Genomic DNA, 16,032 nt, shown 5'->3' on the forward strand with positions numbered 1-16,032 from the left:
AGAGCCTTGCTCTCCTCAGCTTTACGTGTGCTGTATAGGTATGCGTTGAACAGCTCTTCTTCTTGGCCGCGGTGTAGCATTCGGAGGACTCGGGGAGGCGCCCATAGAGATTGCAGTCTTCGGGCGAAGTATTCGCGACACTGTGTGGTCGTCGGTAGAGCACATTCTAACAGCGAGGTCCATGTTTCGCCATTATTGGAAGGTGGTGGTGGCTGGATGGGAAGCGAGGAAGAGTTGGCGTCTTGCTGTCAGGGGGTCCCGAGGAATGCTCGTGCCAAGACTTCCGCTTCGCGCGCCCAGCAGCAGCCCTTGCTCGTCCTCCTCTTTCTGCGCCGCAACAACTTCACCTCTCCCCATTCTGCCCCGCGCGTCTCTCCTTCGGCATCGCTGTCAAGCCATCGCGAGGACACTGAATGAACCTCGTCGCTTTAATCTCATATCCTTCTTACCCCGCCCACACCTGTGCCCTGCCCTCCTCGACACGCGCGTGAGCTCCACGTGCACCTTCGCCCGCCATCGCCCGTCCCTGCATCCGCCAGCGACCCGTGCCCACGCCCTTCGCCTCGCTCATTTCTTCATCACCCACACCCCTGCTTGCATCAAGCCATGTGGGATTGCTGGCGAAGGTGAGGTGAAGGCGACACTATGTCGCAACCTGTCGGAGGGGAGGAGGCCATACCACGCATTCCATCGCCCGGCTCGCTGAAGCGCAAGCGCGATGCTGCCGCCCATGCCTCCTCCACCTCCACCTCCTCACCCGGTGGAGTTTTGAATGGTGCCAAGCTCACAAATGGCGCACCGCCGCCGCCGCCGCCCGCTTCTCGCCCTCTTCACCCACCTTCCTCGGACCTGCAAGGCACAAAGCAATACCACTCACCAGACTCTGATGAGACACAGCCTTCAGAGTCGGGTGACTTGCTGCGCGGTCTTGGCTCGGCGAGCTCCTTGACCAGCACCGCCTCCTCCGTCTTCAGCAACAATAACAACGCCTCCGCGCACACTCGGCACGTGTCGACCACCAACGGATTGACTCCGCTCACCAGCCACACCGACTCGTCGCCGGCCAAAGGCAACAGTCCTCACGTCTCCGCAGACATGGCTGCCCGCAATGGCGCCTTTTCCATTCCCTCCTCACACGGGCCACTTGCCTCAGCCCACACTCCTGACCTCAGCGCACCCCCGCTCCTAGAGCGCCGCGCCATGCTCCCTCCTCCCGGCAAAGCGAAAGGGTACAGAGTGGTTTGGGATCCCGAACTCGACGGCAAGCTCAGCAAGGAAGAGCGGAAGCGGGCAACACCGCGGAAGAAGGAATTCGGCACAGAGGTACGCTACATCACATTTCATCATCTGCTGAGCTTGCACAATAATATTCGAGTGACATGGAAGAGATTGCTCAAATCGCTCTGTACCCTTTCGCTGACGACGGTATAATGGCAGACATACCAGCCCGATCCTCCTCCGGATCCTCGACTAGCCATTCCAGGCTACATGTCAGGGAATTGCCGGCCCAAGACACACGCGAGCAAAGCCATTCTGCGCCTTGCGCCGTACAACGTGGCGCCATACAAGCGCGACGACCGACATCATATTGGCCCTGGTGAACCGCAGCAGGTCGTAGCCATTGGATTCGACCCATTCCTTCCCGAGTCTACTCTCAGACTCAACTTCGGAACATTTGGCAGCATTGCGAGTGTGCAAAACAAGACCGACCCCGAGACGGGTAGCTTTCTTGGTATTGCGCTGATCAAATACCGGGATGTACCAGAGATGCCGGCCGTGGCGGCAGCAAAGCGAGCAGAGGCTGAGTTCAATGGCGGAAGAATTGGCTTGCATACGCTCAAGGTGGAGCTCGATCGCGAAGGCCGGAAGTGCAAGCGACTGGTCGAGCAAATGCTGAAGCGCATCAGAGGGGACAGGGCGAAGGAGCGAAGCGCGTATGATGCTCCTCCTCCACCTCCGCCGGCAGACTCGGCGCCACCTCCGACCGACTCCCCCGCACCACCTATCAATGCGCCGAAAGGCCCATCCGCGAAGAATGCCGCCAAGGCGCCTGAGGGGCCAAAGGCGGTAGCACCGCCCGCGAATCCGAAGTCTGCTGCTGCAGCACTGATTGAAGATGAGCCCATCTTGAGCAAGATCAAGCGGAAGCCGTACATCCACGTCCCACACAGCTCTGTGCCCGTGCTTGGTACAACGATCCCGCATTTGAAGAAGCGCTTAAAGGCGTACGACTGGCGCGAGGTTCGACTGGACCGCACAGGCTATTATGTCGTCTTCGAAGACTCTAAGCGCGGCGAGGATGAGACCGAGCGATGTTTCGCCGAGTGTAACAAGGCCGCTTTGTTCACGTACAACATGGAGATGGAGTGCCAGAAGTATGGCAATCCGAACTATGAGCGCAGCCCCAGTCCGGAGCGCGTCCTAGTGGACAAGAAGAAGCGGGAACACTTTGAGCGATTGCAGAAAGAGGAGGCGGAAGATATGGAGATTGAGAAGAGGAACCGAGCGGAGAATCTGGATCCAGTGCACGGGGCTTTGGAACAGCTGCGTGCGGAGCTCCGAGACAGGATCATGGGCGACATCAAGACACGCATCGCGATTCCCATCTTCCACGAATGTCTGGAACCCTCCAAACACAGCGCGAAACGAAGAAAGCATGGCTTGTCCGATCCGTCTGACAATGAGAACAAAGCGCCTGGGCTCCTCTTCTCCAACAAAGACCGCGGCGACGCTTCACTCAAATCGCGCTTCAACGCACACTCCAAACCTTTGCGACCGCACGATCCAAACGCGCAGCGTGGCAGAAAGGGCGAAAGGGACAGCCGAGGCCCTGCGAATGCTTTCGTGGACGAGAGGCGGAGACGGCCGGCGCCCAAGGCTTCGCACGCACGAGGCTTGCACTACCGATTGCAGCAGATGTTTGCGGACGACGAGGATTCGGACGACGAACGACAGACCTCTCTCACGCGCGATACCGAAGACCAGGAAAGTCGGCCGATGAGCCGCACAAGTCGTACATCCACCCCCTTCGACACGGAGTCCATGGCCGACACGCCCAAATCGAAGCGCAGAAAGGTGGCCGCGGATTGGGACGAGGCGGAGGAGAAGGAGACGTTCGATGCGTTTCAGAAGAGCACGCTTGGTCATTTGCTGCATAAGGAGCCGGAGGACCTTGCTTTGCGCGAGCTTGAGCTAGTTGTCAACACGCTGCCGCGAACCTCCAAGTATGGATCGCGGGCACGCACGGAGCTGTTCATTCGGCAGCGCAATAAGAGGGACGATGATCTCTTCCAGGTTGGCCTGCCAGATGAGGCCTTCATCGACGATACTGAAATGCCGGATGCCGAGCTAGAAAGCACGCCTGCGGCCGAAGCCGTCAAGGAGAAGAGTGTCAAGAAGAAGCGCAAGACGAAGAAACAGCTCCTGGAAGAGCAGGAGGCGCTCAAGAGTGAGGCGAAGGCGGCCAAGGCTGCTGGGAAACAAGAGGCGCTGCTTACCGCCCGGAAGCTCGAGCAGAAAGCGCGCGAACTGGTGGACTATGTGGAGTTTGAGCCGACGAATGTGCACCTGCGCTTCACGCACGACAAGCCCCGGCGAACGGTGGAGGATGATGAAGGGCTTGTTCTGGATATCGACGGGTGGCAGGAGACCATCAAGGACGATGAAGATCTGGCCTTCCTCCGCAAAGCGCTGGTTGAAGAAATTTCCTACGACATTGGCGACGCCAAACTGTGGGCCTGGAGGCAGAAGGAGATCAAGACGCTCAACTCTGGCAGTACCGGCCCCGTGCAAGGCGAGACTGGCATTGACGGCTACTACGTCCCCAATGCCACCGGCAGCGCACGCACCGAAGGCATCAAGAAGATCCTCAACGAAGAGAAGAGCAAGTACCTTCCACATCGCATCAAAGTGCAAAAAGCGCGCGAAGAGCGACAAGCGCAAGCGAAAGCCGATCCCAACGCCGCCGCCGAAGCAGCGCGCATCGCAGCGGCCGAAAGCTCCGCCATGAAAGCCACCTCGCGCACAAACCGCGTCAACACGCGCCGCCTGGTCAACGACATCAATTTCCAAAAGCAAGCGCTCAGCCACGCAAACGCAGGCAACAGCGACGCCGACGTCGCCCTGCGCTTCAACATGCTCAAGAAGCGCAAGAAGCTCGTCAAATTCGACCGCTCCGCCATCCACGGCTGGGGCCTGTACGCGCAGGAGAACATTGCCGTCAACGACCTCATCATCGAGTACGTGGGCGAGAAGGTGCGGCAGAAGGTGGCGGATCTGCGCGAGCTCAAGTACGATCGCCAAGGCGTCGGGTCGAGCTATCTCTTCCGCATGATGGACGACGAGATTGTGGACGCGACGAAGAAGGGCGGCATCGCGCGCTTCATCAACCACTCGTGCTCGCCCAATTGCACGGCCAAGATTATCAAGGTCGAGGGCACGCCGCGCATTGTCATTTATGCGCTGAAGGATATCTGGAAGAGTGAGTTGCCCTTCCCTTTCGATGGTTGGATGAACAATTTGACTGACCTGTTGCTGCTACAGACGAAGAACTCACGTACGACTACAAGTTTGAGCGGGAAATCAACTCGACCGATCGCATCCCTTGTCTCTGCGGCTCGGCGAACTGCAAGGGTTTCTTGAACTAGACTTTTTCTCCTTCTCACGGCATGCGGCGCGAAAGGGGTTGGGGGGACAGATGGAAGAAAAGGGAAAGGGTGGGGCGTCTCTTGCGTGATGCTTAGCCTATTCACGAGCGAAGGGGGGTTGCTTTTTGGCATTGCATTGTGGCGTTTTCTTGAGGGATGGGAGGCATCTCGGCGATGCTTCTGGGGGATGTGTCTTGAGTATGAGATTGGCCTTTGAGGGCAAGGAGAGAGGGAGAGGAAGTGCGAAGACGAGTGGTGGATGTTTCCACTAGACAGTCTGCGAACTACCGATCGCATTGCGATCTTCCCATCTGCAGCTCATCGAATGTGCCACCATAGTCTGGACTGTGTGGGTGTGGGTGGGTGAAGTGAAGCTGCAAGGTACCGTTTTAAGCCGCATGACGGGCAACTCCACTCCACCTCTCGCTCAGCTGTCGATCACCTCGTACGCAACGCCAAACGCCAATTGCCAACCTCTTCCTCCACCTCACACCACAATACCTCCCACGCAACCACGCATACATCCAACTCAATCCACCCACCATGACATCCACCCTCAAAGGCCCAGGCGAAGCGAAGAAATACGATGGTAATGCCTCCCGTCCCCCTCCCCATCCAATCCATTGGCAAAATCTCCCAACTAACCCACCCCTGCAAAAACCCACAGGCTCCGCCCTCCGAATCGGCATCATCCACGCCCGCTGGAACACAAAACTCATCTCCGCCCTCCTGGACGGGACCCTCAAAACGCTAAAAGCGCACGGCGTGCGCGACGAAAACATCACCATCCAATCCGTCCCGGGGTCGTACGAGCTCCCCCTCGCGGCGCAAAAAATGTACACGGCGTCGCAGCAGCAGTCGCAATCTTCGATTTTGGGGGGCGGAGCAGCGGGAGGCTTGGTTTCTGCCGCGCAGGATTTGTTGGGCGGGAGTACGACGGATCTTACGTCTTTGCCTAAGACATCCTCCGATCAGGGTAGTAGTAGCGGGGAGACACAGAAGAGCACCACCAAAGGGCTACAACAACCCTTCGACGCCATTGTAGCGATAGGCGCGCTGATCAAGGGCAGCACAATGCACTTTGAGTACATTTCCGACGCCGTCAGTCATGGGTTGATGAAGGTGCAATTGGAAACGGGGGTGCCGGTGATTTTCGGCCTTCTGACGCTGTTGACCGAGGAGCAGGGGCTGGAACGCGCGGGGCTGGACGAGGGGAAGAAGATGCATAATCATGGGGAGGACTGGGGGGCGGCGGCGGTGGAGTTGGGGGTGAAGAGGAAGGGGTGGGGGGAGGGGGTTTTTGTTGAGTAGAGGATGGATTGCTTGTTGCCAAGGGTGTTGTTGTTGGTACAGCTAACTTGATGTCGACGGCTCCAATGAAGATGATCAATCCCTTTGCTCTTTCGCCTTGCTCGAGCTAAGCGTGTACTGCTCCCTGCCTGGAAACGCACCAAGCTGATGCAAGAATTCCTTTCTTCTCTCTGGTGTACATACCCCTACGCACCCAAGTAGCTCTCAACTCTCGCGCAGCTCAATCCTACCGCGCCACACTAGCCTGCATATTCCTCGGACTCCCCTGCAACCCCGCGTTGGCAGCCTGTGGACTCGCCATCCCCCCAGTAGACATGTTCCCCGACGAGCCCACGCGCTGAATCTGCGGCGTGTTGCTGCGGCTCGGAGGGCGCTGCTGCGGCGTCATTGCACCAGCAGCGCCGCCCATGTTGTTCATCGACGGCATCTGATTCATGTTCGAGAATTGCATGTTGGGACTGACGGGCGCCATGTTAGGGCTGGCAACGGCGATGTTCGGACTGCCGTTGAGACTGGCGTGGGAGCCGTTGGGCGACTGCTGCATGCGCATCTGCGCCATTTGGCGTTGTCGCATCAGGGCGGCGTATTGCTGCGGGCTGGGGCTGGCGGCGGGAGGCATGCCGTTTGGCTGTGCTTGTTGGCCCGTGGGATCTCCACCGCCGGCGCCCATGAAGTTGGCTCCTCCGTTCGCTATCTGGTTGTTCTGATATGCTGCCTGGATGTGGCCGTAGGCTTGCATGTTCGAGTGCGCTCCCATACTAGGGCTGATGCCCGCCGCGGCGTTCATGGCTGTTTGACGCGCTTGACTCGACGATTGCGAGTGGAGTTTGAGCGCATCGGTCGCTTTGGCATCGATCTGCTCGTCGGTGTAATGTGGGTACATGCTCCGCAGATGAGCCCGGATGCTGATGATATTCGGCACGTGTCCCGAGGAGAGAGATTGTGGGGGATTGCTGCCGCTGTTGCTGTGACGCGTGGGGGGCGGAGGCATGATCGGCGACCCCGACATCTGTTGGTTGCCGCCCTGCTGCCCAGCGTTGTGCATCTGCTGCTGCATGTTCGCCAGCATCGCTTGGTTGTTGGGATTCATCTGCTGAGCGGCCATCCCTCCTCCGCCAGGGCTCATCATGTTGGCACTGGGCATTTGATATTGCTGTTGGCCCCCGCCGTATTGTGCGTTCCGAGCCTGCGCATTCGCTTGGGCGATTCGTTGCATGTCTTGAGCATTGGGCATTTGACCGTTGCCTCGCATCTGTGCTTGTTGAACGCCCTGGGCATTCATTTGTGGTGCCGCGAGATGAGCATTGCGAGCCGCCATCTGCAGGGCTTGCTGTCTTGCCTGTTGCGAGATTTGCCCGTTCATCTGTGCTTGCTGTTGCCCGTTCGCTTGCATCTGCGCCTGCTGGGCGGCGGGCATATTGGCCGAGCTGCCAGGGCGCGGCTGGTTTGACTGACCCTGCAACAAACCCTGTTGCTGCATCGCAGCTTGTCGTGCTGCCAAGAGTTGACGTTGCTGGTTCTCCAACATCTGCTGTCTCTGCTTGCGCATCTTCTCCGCATCCTGCACGTCCTTTTCATATCGCTTGTCGCTGAACTCTCGCGGCGACGGAATCTTTGAACGAGGTTGATTGTTCTCGGCTTGCGCTTTGCGTTGTGCAGCTGCTCGGTGGGCTGGAACATGATCGTTAGTATCACCCTCTTCTTCATCCGCGATCAAAAACTCACCTTCCGCTTGCTTGAATGCCTGCTGTTCCTTCTTCCGAGCGAGCTTGCGCATCGCATCCGTCATCCATATGTAGCGGGTGTTCTTCCGTTTCTCAACCCGCGAGGGAACCGTTCGTCGACGCATAGGTATGTGACTGGCTTGGCCATTCGACGCAGCCTGCAAAGCTGCTACTTGGGCCTGGTATCGTCGCTCAGCGGCCTGCTGGCTTTGCTCCAGTCTCTGGTACCAGGTCTTGAAGTAGATAGTCTTCTTCATCTCCGCCGGCAGCTGTTCCAGCTCGACCCAGCGCTCGAAGCACTCCCACGGCGTCCGCCGCTCTGACGAGCTCTTGAACACTCCGTAAAGTTGCAGCTCATCGGCGATCAAGGACCAGTTGAACGCATAATCCTTCGCCAATCTCTTCAACTTGTCGTCGTCTTCCTTCAACCACTGAGATCCGTTACGGAACTCGTAGAATTGAGTGGACGGCATGACGAACTCCGAAGGCGGCCGGAACGCATTGTTCGCGTGCAGTCGATCACGGATCGGTTTGTTGTCCGGATGGAAGAGCGCGCTCTCCTCGTCCTCTGGTCGTTGGCTCCGCTCTTCACGAGCACGTTTGGCCACGACTCCGAACTCCAGCATCTCGGCATCATCGTCGTACTCAAACCGGCTACGTTTTCGGTTACAACCGTGCGTGTCCGGCAGCACCTTTGCGTCGATATATTTGGAGGCCAATGTCACCGACATCCTCGGCCATGCAGGAGGCGCAAGGGAGGACAGGTCTGCGACAGGTACATTCCGCAGTGCTTGGCCCAGTTTGCCATCTTGCTGCAGGGCGGACACAGCATCAGTCAGCTCCGGCGCCACGACGAGGTTCGCTGGAAGACTGAGTTCATTTGGCGGCGTGGGTGGTCCAGCATCGTCCGCAGCGGAGTCATCGGCCTGCTCGAGCTCTGGCGCCGGCACATCATCACGGTCATCGGTCACCGTTCGTGCTGGCTTGACTTTCACTTGCAGCAGCATCCTCTCTTCGGAAGAAGCTGCCACCCAATCAGCACACCGCTGTGCAAGCCACGCACAGATGCTCTTCTTCATCTTCCTCTCAGCTCGAAAGTCTTTTCGCATCCACTGCATCTCGACCATCATGTGGTCGTGGTGCGTCACGGGCTGGTCAGGCTCTTTGCATCGCTGCATCTGCCGTAAAGACCACTTGTTGGCATTCTGAAGCTGGTAGATACGTCGCAGAATGCGGTAATCTACACGCTCCTGCAAATGCGCAAAGTGATCCTCGGTGGACAGCGTCTTGGTCGAGGCACGGGTAAGATCTGCGAGGGATGTCGTACGGTTGTTGGGTGAATCATGGGCCTGAATGCGAAACAGAGGTTCGAGATAGTCTCGGTCGGGGTCTTCCGATGCCCCTTTGAGAGCATTCAGCTCATCGAGCAGGGTACGTGCTTGCTCGGTATGTCTCGCTGGTCGCTCCGGAATTGACATCGACAGATGAGACGGAGTGGCAGTAGGACTCCCCTGGGGAAGGCGAGAGTTCATGGGCGTAGCTGTGGCGGATGACAGAAGGTCTCGACGAGAAGGCGTTTGTCCCAGAATTTCCGACACGCTGCGCTTCTGAAGTACGCCAGAAGACGTCCTTGTTCTCATCCGTGCTTGCTCGGCTTGGTTGTCTTGGCGAGATGCATCGGTGGCATTCTGTTGCGTCGGGTCGGCGTGAAGGGCCGATTTCATACGAGGTGTGACGGTAATGTTATCGCCGTCGTCTCTCACTCCTTTCGTTCCTTCCTTTGCGCCAGTCCCCGACTCTCGCTGTTGTTCATTGTTCGTGTCGTCGGAATCAGGTTGCGCCTCGTTGCGATCGCGTTCAACGCCCTCCATCACGCTCTCTGCCTGCGTCTCATCCTCCCCGTTGATGCCATCGGGTTCTGGACCGTTGCGATCCTCTCGTGCCGCCCTTTCCTCCGCCTCACGTGCCGAAGCTTGACGTTCTTCAAACCTGAGCTGATCGTCGGGGGTGGATAGATCACCCAGCGCTGCTCGATGTGCGATAGCCTTCTGCGCAGCGAGAAGTCGATCATGCTCTTCCTTTTCTCGTTGCTCGTCTGGCGATGGTCGCAGTTCGGGCGGGGGTAGTACCTCCAGGTTGTCGCCGGTCTCGGAATCGGGTGAAGTATCAGGTGAGTCTTGCGGCGGCATGGGTGTAGCAGCGGAATACGGGCCAACAGTCGAGGAAGGTGAGGATGCGAGTTCGGTTTGCGCGTGAACATGGCTTCGCGTGTGCTTGGTCTGCGTGTCTTCCTCGGACCGTCTCCTCCGATGCTCCTCCAATTCCCGTGACCGCTCGCGCTGCACATCCTCCGGGGGCAAGTGAACGACCTTGGCAGGTCTTTGAGGACTCTGTGTGTCTAACAGTCGTTGAGTGTCGGCCGAAAACTCGGCCTCCTCCTCGGGTTGAGGTGGGGCCAGCACGGCCGGTGTGGCCGCAGGGCCGTCAGACTCATCCCGGGCCTTCTGCGCATAAGTCACGGGTTGCGCTTCATCTTCCTCGCTGTCTGGCACTGCTGGGGTAGTCCTTGATGCGCGGGATCTCGTTGCGGGCGCGGAAGATGAAGTTGGGTCTGGGGTCGCGGCGATGTCATCTTCCAGGGCGGCGACGGTGGGCTCAATGGTCTCCTGGACTTGTTTGACAGACTTCAGGGAGGGGTTTAGAGGTTTTGATGTGTGTGTCGCATCATCATCGACTGGTGTGGGTGGGTAGGGCAGCGAGGTGTCATCGAAATGCAGACCACTAGCGACGCGCGTGAGCACAGCTTTGGTTTCGCGACGGCGACGGTACTTACTTGGAGATGTCACTTTTTTCCAGCCAGGTGGATTCGTCTGCATCAGGCGGCGGAGAGTGTTCGGCGGTGTAATGGCAGTTGATGAGGTTGGAGAGCGGGCCATTCTTCGCGATTAGGTGGGTGACATTGCGAAGGGTGCGCTTGGTGGAACGAAGCGACCGACGACGCTCGCTGCGCATGAAAACATCAGCATTCATCACGACCGCGCATATTTTCCATCAAATCACATGCAAAGATAGATGGATGGGGCGTGTAAGGAGTGAATCCATGCGGTTTGATGGATATTGTGATGGAAGGGTGATGGGAAGACTCACGTCAAGGCATTCCGCTTGCCCACAGTCTCGCGTCGTCGCGCCTCCAGCGACATTAAAAATTATCGGGGAAAAAGGAGAGCATCCGTCATTCCTCCAAGAACGACAGATGCAGCGGGGAGGAGCAGAAGAGGTGGGTGGGGTGCTGAAATGGTGGACGCCGTGTTGCTCGTCTGCACCACGTTTGCAGCGGGTTTGCGACGAGAGAGGTGGTGGGTGGCACGGCGGAGAGTCCGAGAAAGCCCGCGTCGCTCCCTCGCCCCTTCCCGCTCTCCCTCCCTCACCCTCTCCCTGCCCTGTGTCGCGCCTTCTTCCCAAATTGGCTTAGGATTCTTGCGGGGCAGCTTTGACTTTCCCTGCAAATGTGAAATTTTGGTTCGCGTTCTCTGCTGCAGTCGGATTCACTTCCATATAATAACGAGGAGTCAAGGTGATATTAATTCACTTGCAATGGCCAACGTGACCGGGAAGAGAAAGCGCCAAGATGCGCATCCAAGCAATCATGTGCAAACCAAAAAGACCGCAAGCACTCCGCACGTGAATGGCAACCCGGCCAAGTCGAAGCCTGGTGTTGCAGCTAAACCTCACATCGAGACATCGTCTCCCACCAACACCGGCCGCAAAGATGTCACCATTCAAATCGTCACCGGATCTTACGAACGCGCTCTACACGGCACCTGCGCCACGATCCAGGCTCCCGACCAGGAAAACGTCACCTTCGCAGACAACTTCCTCTTTGCTGCTCATAACTCCTCTATCCGCTGTCTGGCACTCTCCCCCTCCTCGCACTCGGGCAAACGCTTCCTCGCCACAGGAGGAAGCGATGAACGGATCAATCTCTACAGCCTCTCCACCGCACCACCACCCTCATCTACCATCAAGGCCTCAAAAATTAGCAATTCATCCTTAGTCGAACCGCTCCCGATCCACAACCCGCTCAATCGCTCTCTGGGAAATCTGGTGAATCACGACCGCGCAATCACCGCTCTCCACTTTCCCATCAAGTCCAAACTTTTCAGCGCCGCCGAAGACAACACCATCGCCATCTCCCGCGCCCGCGACTGGACCGTCCTCTCCTCAATCAAAGCTCCTATCCCAAAACCCCAAGGCCGCCCGTCAGGAGACACCGCAGGCCCCGGTGAATTCCCCGCCGGCATTAACGACTTCGCCATCCACCCCTCGCAGAAGCTGATGCTGAGTGTCGGGCGAGGGGAGAAGTGTATGCGCTTGTGGAACTTGATGACGGGCAAGAAGGCCGGGGTGTTGAGTTTTGAGAGGGATCTACTGGCACAGGTCGGCGAAGGAAAGCACGGTAGTGGCGAAGGTAGAAAGGTGTTGTGGGATGAGCACGGGGAAAATTACGTGATTGCGTTTGAGAGGGGCGCGGTGGTGTTTGGGATCGACTCGAGGCCGAAAGCCATCATCAAACCATCGCCGCCTACGAAGCTACACGCCTTGCACTTTCTCCCGCCCACTGCCGAATCACAGGCACCGTCCACGCTTGCAGTCTCCACTGAGGACGGCAGGATCCTCTTCTTCGACACCAGCATTGCAGAAAGCACACCGGATGCATCAAAGCTGCCCCTGTTGCCCTGCAATGCTCAACTCGGCGGCTCAGCCGCGGGCTTCAGCGGTCGTATCAAGGATTTCGAGGTCCTCACTCTACCGCTTGCTGGCTCTGGGCAAGAATCGCCCCTCGCAATAATCACAGGGAGCAGCGACGGCGCTATCCGATTATGGACCGTGCCTCCCTCTGACCTCGCTGGAAGTAGTAGTAACCAGTCCGCGAACGACACCGCTGCTGAGAAGACCAACGCTTCGAAACAGCTGGGAAAGCTGGTGGGCACGCTGGAGACGGGCAACCGCATTACTTGTCTTGGCGCCTTCGTCATGGATGGAACGGCACAGGCAGAAGTTGACGCGGATGCAGTAGAAGGTGACAGCGATAGTGAAGAGGGCAAATAAGTGCGATGCATTGCACGTACTTCACATATTCTCAATCCACACCTTTGTCCGCGCGTGGACGTCCCTCCGGAGAGTAATTCACGTCATAGGCGCATTCTCCCTTCTCACCAGCAACCCCCATGCGCAACAACACCTTCCTTCTTCCATCATCCCCTCCCGCATTGAGCCCCAGCCAACTCCTGCGCAACAGCCGCCTCAAGCGCAGAAACCGCATCATCCACCGAGCACACCCTCCCATAAGTAAACATCGCCAGCCCCTGCAACGGCAATCTCCGCAGCGTCCGCCCACTAAAGCCCTCGCACTTCTGCGCAATCTCCCACAGTCGACTGCCAGGCGAGGATAACGAAGCAGGATCCAGCTGGTCGAGGCGACGCACCTGCATCTCTGCAAAGGTGGGGATCATCGCTGTCGAGACGGGGATCCATTGATCCCAGTTGAATGGAGATGAGGGTTGGGAACTTACTTCGTGCGAGGTTGCGGTTGGGCTGCTGGTGCTCGTTGTGGCGTCTATGAGGCTGCTTTTGATCAGTTCGTTGATGCAGGAGCGGAAGATGTTGTAGATTGCTGCGGTCGAGGGGCTGGGGACTAGTTGTTTGATGTCCACCCGGTCGAGGAAGGCGGGGTCCTGGTGTCTTTGTTAGCAGTTGTTTTGAGGATGTTGTTGTAGGGATGACGTACAATTGCTTCCATCAGATTGCTGGTGCAGAGCACGAGCACGTTCGGAAGGTCACGCAGCCGATCCAGCGCCGTCAGCAGTTGATTTGTGGCCTGAGAATGTCAGTCAATAGACGCCCTGTCATCTGCATGTCGAGCGCACTCCATACCCTCAGCCCATCTCGACACTCGCTGCCACTCGCCGACTTGTCACGACAGCCAGCAATCGTTTCCACCTCATCCATGACTACGCACACAAAGCGGCCACGATCCTGCGCCATGCCAACAACACCATCAAACGTCGCACTGATGATTTTGCCGCTTTCCCCGAAATACTTGCTCAGCATGGCATTCGCATTGATCTCCATTAGAGTCGACGTTTCGTAGAGATGGCCAAGGCGGATGCTCAGCTTCTGCGCCAGGGCTCGACAGAGTGTGCTCTTCCCACTGCCGGCTGGGCCATGCAGGAGACAGACGCGGATCCAGTTGAAGGTGCTGAGGTTCAGACCGGGCTGGCTCATCATGCCGACCATGCGAACTAAGTAGCGGAGGAGCCGGGCTGGCAAGGCGTCTTCGAAGACGAGAGAGTTCCATGCAGCGTGCAGAATGGCATTTGGAAGGGCGAGGACTCGGGTCTGGCCCGTGTCGCTTTCATCCTGCTGCTGAATGGCTCGACGATTTCCAGTCTCATTGTGCAAGGTGTAGGGCTGGATGTCCAGCTGGACGTCATTCAGATTGTAGATGTGAGCCGAGTTTTCGCGGCCTGTGTAGTCGACGACTTGAATGCTTTCGATGTGCTGGCCCTGGGCGATCTCATCTGGTTGACATCAACAAGTACTCTCTCAGGTGAGACAGTTGGTGGCGACATACCAAAGAGCTTTATCTCTTCGCCGATTTTGACCGACACCAGCTCTTCTTTGAGTCTGTCTGCGACACTGCTTCGGATCTGACGGTCTCGTCAGCGCTCAGATGCCGGGTAAGCAGAGCAATTGCTTGAGCCCACCTCACTGAGAACATGCGGCGGATGCTCGCGGCCTGTCACCAGCACCTCCACGTGCAGCGTCGGCTGCAGAAGATCTTCGGTCGTCATTGTACCCTCGGATCGCCGGCACCGCAGAATGAACGAGATGATGCAGGAGAGGAAAAGGACAGGAGGTGTGTCGAAGAGAAGTGCTGTCATGAGGAAGGAGCGCTCGAGAGACGGAAGGTGCCTGAAAGCTTGGCAGCACCTCACTCCGAACGCGAGCCAGCCGGTTCACCACGATGAGCATAGATCCTCCGAATCGTTTTGCCCGGCCTGAAATCATGTGAAGACCTGCCGCGAAGGTGAAGTGACTTCCCGGCATAAAGATGTCAATTCGAAGAGTCGATTCCCAAATGTCTATCCAGCGCATTTGTATCGCAGCGGCCGAACCATTCACAAGTGCATTTGTCGACCGATGGGCAATGAACCGGTTCCTGCAGGAAGATGTACGCCCAGAGCTGTTCAAACACCCGGCCGCTCAAATCGTCCTCCAGCAAGGTGGTTAAGAGCCAGGATCGGAGTCTCTCGTAATCTGACTTGGGTCGGCGGAGTATGGCCTGGCGAGTGACTGCGAATTGGGCGCCAATTGGAGCCACGAAAGTTGGAGGCAGGGGCTCGTGTGGGAAGAGCTGATGCCAGTTGCCATTGATGGTCGCCTGGGTGCCCTTGGTGACAGCCTCCAAATCCGAGACTAGGGCTTCGAGAGATTTCGGGGGTTGGTCTTCGGTCGGGCAGGAAGTATACCATTCGCACCGAAGAGACACATATCCTTGGCGTGCGAGAGGGACTCGCTGGAGTCCGCTGATGGCTTCGACCATGTTGACACCCTGATGCCACGGTTCGCTCTCGTTGCCGTGGATGAAGACCGTACACCATGGAAGATCATCGTAATGGTCGATAATAAATGAAAGGTAGATCATTGCTTCGTGGCCTTTGCTCTTCGGAAACTGCAAGCGAATGTCCGGATTGCTCGGCTGGTCGACGTCGTATGCATACACTTGCCATCTGCCATACATATCAGCACCTGACTCTCGGACGCGGTCGGAAAGGGGCCACTTACGTGACTTTCGTGAACATGGTCCAGTGCAGATCGGTGGTGGATTGCGCGGCTATCACCACCGCCCCGTAGGGGGGCGCGTCCGGCGGTGGGTCGATTTCCAGTGCTGCCTCCAGATACTCTTCCACTTCCCGGAGGTCATATTGCCCTGGCAGCTCCGTGGCGAACGTTGGCTCTCGTGCCAAATACAGCAGACTGGCGGCGCTGCAGATCAACACCAAGATCGCGAGCACAAGGCGGAATTGCGGCCCTCCGTAGGATTGCAGCATGATTGGTCATCGTATGAGCATCTTTCTGAGAGATCCAGTGCTAAATCAATATGGACAAGAAGGAAGAGGACGGTGAAGCCGAATATGTCCAGGCAACTAACAACTCCCTACGCGTGAGACGCACCACTCTTCGGAATACGGGACCCGTGTCTGGATCCTTCAGAGCTTTAATTAAGCGAGGCCTGGATGCGAACCTTACCTGAAGCGTGCAAGCATCGTGGGTTGCGGCGTTTAAAT

The 16,032-nt window shown here is 57.6% G+C and overlaps 6 protein-coding genes across 6 annotated transcripts; 3 read left to right on the forward strand and 3 right to left on the reverse strand.

The window, feature by feature from the left end:
* The first annotated feature begins 346 nt into the window (after positions 1-346).
* BDY17DRAFT_300631 (uncharacterized protein) lies at positions 347-5,105 on the forward strand. Its single transcript, XM_033734096.1, has 3 exons — positions 347-1,323; positions 1,438-4,480; positions 4,543-5,105. Exons 1-3 carry the CDS (start codon positions 646-648, stop codon positions 4,644-4,646), a joined length of 3,825 nt encoding a protein of 1,274 aa, XP_033587629.1. The 5' UTR covers positions 347-645; the 3' UTR covers positions 4,647-5,105.
* BDY17DRAFT_335887 (6,7-dimethyl-8-ribityllumazine synthase-like protein) lies at positions 4,882-5,957 on the forward strand (the record flags this gene model as incomplete). The annotated part of the gene is made up of 2 exons (XM_033737934.1): positions 4,882-5,235; positions 5,314-5,957. Exons 1-2 carry the CDS (start codon positions 5,190-5,192, stop codon positions 5,955-5,957), a joined length of 690 nt encoding a protein of 229 aa, XP_033587630.1. The 5' UTR covers positions 4,882-5,189.
* On the reverse strand, positions 5,942-11,067 carry BDY17DRAFT_300634 (uncharacterized protein). Its single transcript, XM_033734097.1, has 4 exons — positions 10,829-11,067; positions 10,515-10,685; positions 7,683-10,462; positions 5,942-7,628 (listed from the first exon to the last, which is right to left on the reverse strand). The coding sequence occupies exons 1-4, from the start codon at positions 10,879-10,881 to the stop codon at positions 6,184-6,186; spliced, it is 4,449 nt and encodes a 1,482-aa protein (XP_033587631.1). The 5' UTR covers positions 10,882-11,067; the 3' UTR covers positions 5,942-6,183.
* Positions 11,068-11,135: 68 nt separating this feature from the next.
* BDY17DRAFT_300635 (WD40-repeat-containing domain protein) lies at positions 11,136-12,798 on the forward strand. Its single transcript, XM_033734098.1, has one exon. It carries the CDS (start codon positions 11,276-11,278, stop codon positions 12,788-12,790), a length of 1,515 nt encoding a protein of 504 aa, XP_033587632.1. The 5' UTR covers positions 11,136-11,275; the 3' UTR covers positions 12,791-12,798.
* A 65-nt stretch (positions 12,799-12,863) lies between these two features.
* On the reverse strand, positions 12,864-14,711 carry BDY17DRAFT_182135 (P-loop containing nucleoside triphosphate hydrolase protein). The gene is made up of 6 exons (XM_033729915.1): positions 14,449-14,711; positions 14,316-14,391; positions 13,616-14,262; positions 13,470-13,559; positions 13,168-13,416; positions 12,864-13,047 (listed from the first exon to the last, which is right to left on the reverse strand). The coding sequence occupies exons 1-6, from the start codon at positions 14,623-14,625 to the stop codon at positions 12,937-12,939; spliced, it is 1,350 nt and encodes a 449-aa protein (XP_033587633.1). The 5' UTR covers positions 14,626-14,711; the 3' UTR covers positions 12,864-12,936.
* Positions 14,712-16,013, reverse strand: BDY17DRAFT_182134 (uncharacterized protein). The gene is made up of 2 exons (XM_033729914.1): positions 15,530-16,013; positions 14,712-15,474 (listed from the first exon to the last, which is right to left on the reverse strand). Exons 1-2 carry the CDS (start codon positions 15,793-15,795, stop codon positions 14,799-14,801), a joined length of 942 nt encoding a protein of 313 aa, XP_033587634.1. The 5' UTR covers positions 15,796-16,013; the 3' UTR covers positions 14,712-14,798.
* Positions 16,014-16,032: the final 19 nt, after the last annotated feature.

This window comes from Neohortaea acidophila (assembly GCF_010093505.1).
Source record: "Neohortaea acidophila strain CBS 113389 unplaced genomic scaffold BDY17scaffold_8, whole genome shotgun sequence".
In the NCBI taxonomy this organism is placed as follows: Eukaryota; Fungi; Ascomycota; class Dothideomycetes; order Mycosphaerellales; family Teratosphaeriaceae; genus Neohortaea; species Neohortaea acidophila.

Excerpts from the sequence above, each read along its gene's own strand:
- BDY17DRAFT_300631 (XM_033734096.1), top strand. The coding sequence starts at position 646 with ATGTCGCAACCTGTCGGAGGGGAGGAGGCCATACCACGCATTCCATCG. Across the intron at positions 1,324-1,437 it reads AGAAGGAATTCGGCACAGAG|ACATACCAGCCCGATCCTCC; the intron begins GTACGCTACATC and ends GTATAATGGCAG. Across the intron at positions 4,481-4,542 it reads GCTGAAGGATATCTGGAAGA|ACGAAGAACTCACGTACGAC; the intron begins GTGAGTTGCCCT and ends TTGCTGCTACAG.
- BDY17DRAFT_300634 (XM_033734097.1), bottom strand. The coding sequence starts at position 10,881 with ATGTCGCTGGAGGCGCGACGACGCGAGACTGTGGGCAAGCGGAATGCC. Across the intron at positions 10,686-10,828 it reads GGCAAGCGGAATGCCTTGAC|CGAGCGTCGTCGGTCGCTTC; the intron begins GTGAGTCTTCCC and ends TTTCATGCGCAG. Across the intron at positions 7,629-7,682 it reads GGCATTCAAGCAAGCGGAAG|CCCACCGAGCAGCTGCACAA; the intron begins GTGAGTTTTTGA and ends ATCATGTTCCAG.
- BDY17DRAFT_300635 (XM_033734098.1), top strand. The coding sequence starts at position 11,276 with ATGGCCAACGTGACCGGGAAGAGAAAGCGCCAAGATGCGCATCCAAGC.
- BDY17DRAFT_182135 (XM_033729915.1), bottom strand. The coding sequence starts at position 14,625 with ATGACAGCACTTCTCTTCGACACACCTCCTGTCCTTTTCCTCTCCTGC. Across the intron at positions 14,263-14,315 it reads CGAAGAGATAAAGCTCTTTG|ATGAGATCGCCCAGGGCCAG; the intron begins GTATGTCGCCAC and ends GATGTCAACCAG. Across the intron at positions 13,048-13,167 it reads CCACCTTTGCAGAGATGCAG|GGGCTGGCGATGTTTACTTA; the intron begins GTGCGTCGCCTC and ends TTGCCGTTGCAG.
- BDY17DRAFT_182134 (XM_033729914.1), bottom strand. The coding sequence starts at position 15,795 with ATGCTGCAATCCTACGGAGGGCCGCAATTCCGCCTTGTGCTCGCGATC. Across the intron at positions 15,475-15,529 it reads ACCATGTTCACGAAAGTCAC|ATGGCAAGTGTATGCATACG; the intron begins GTAAGTGGCCCC and ends TATGTATGGCAG.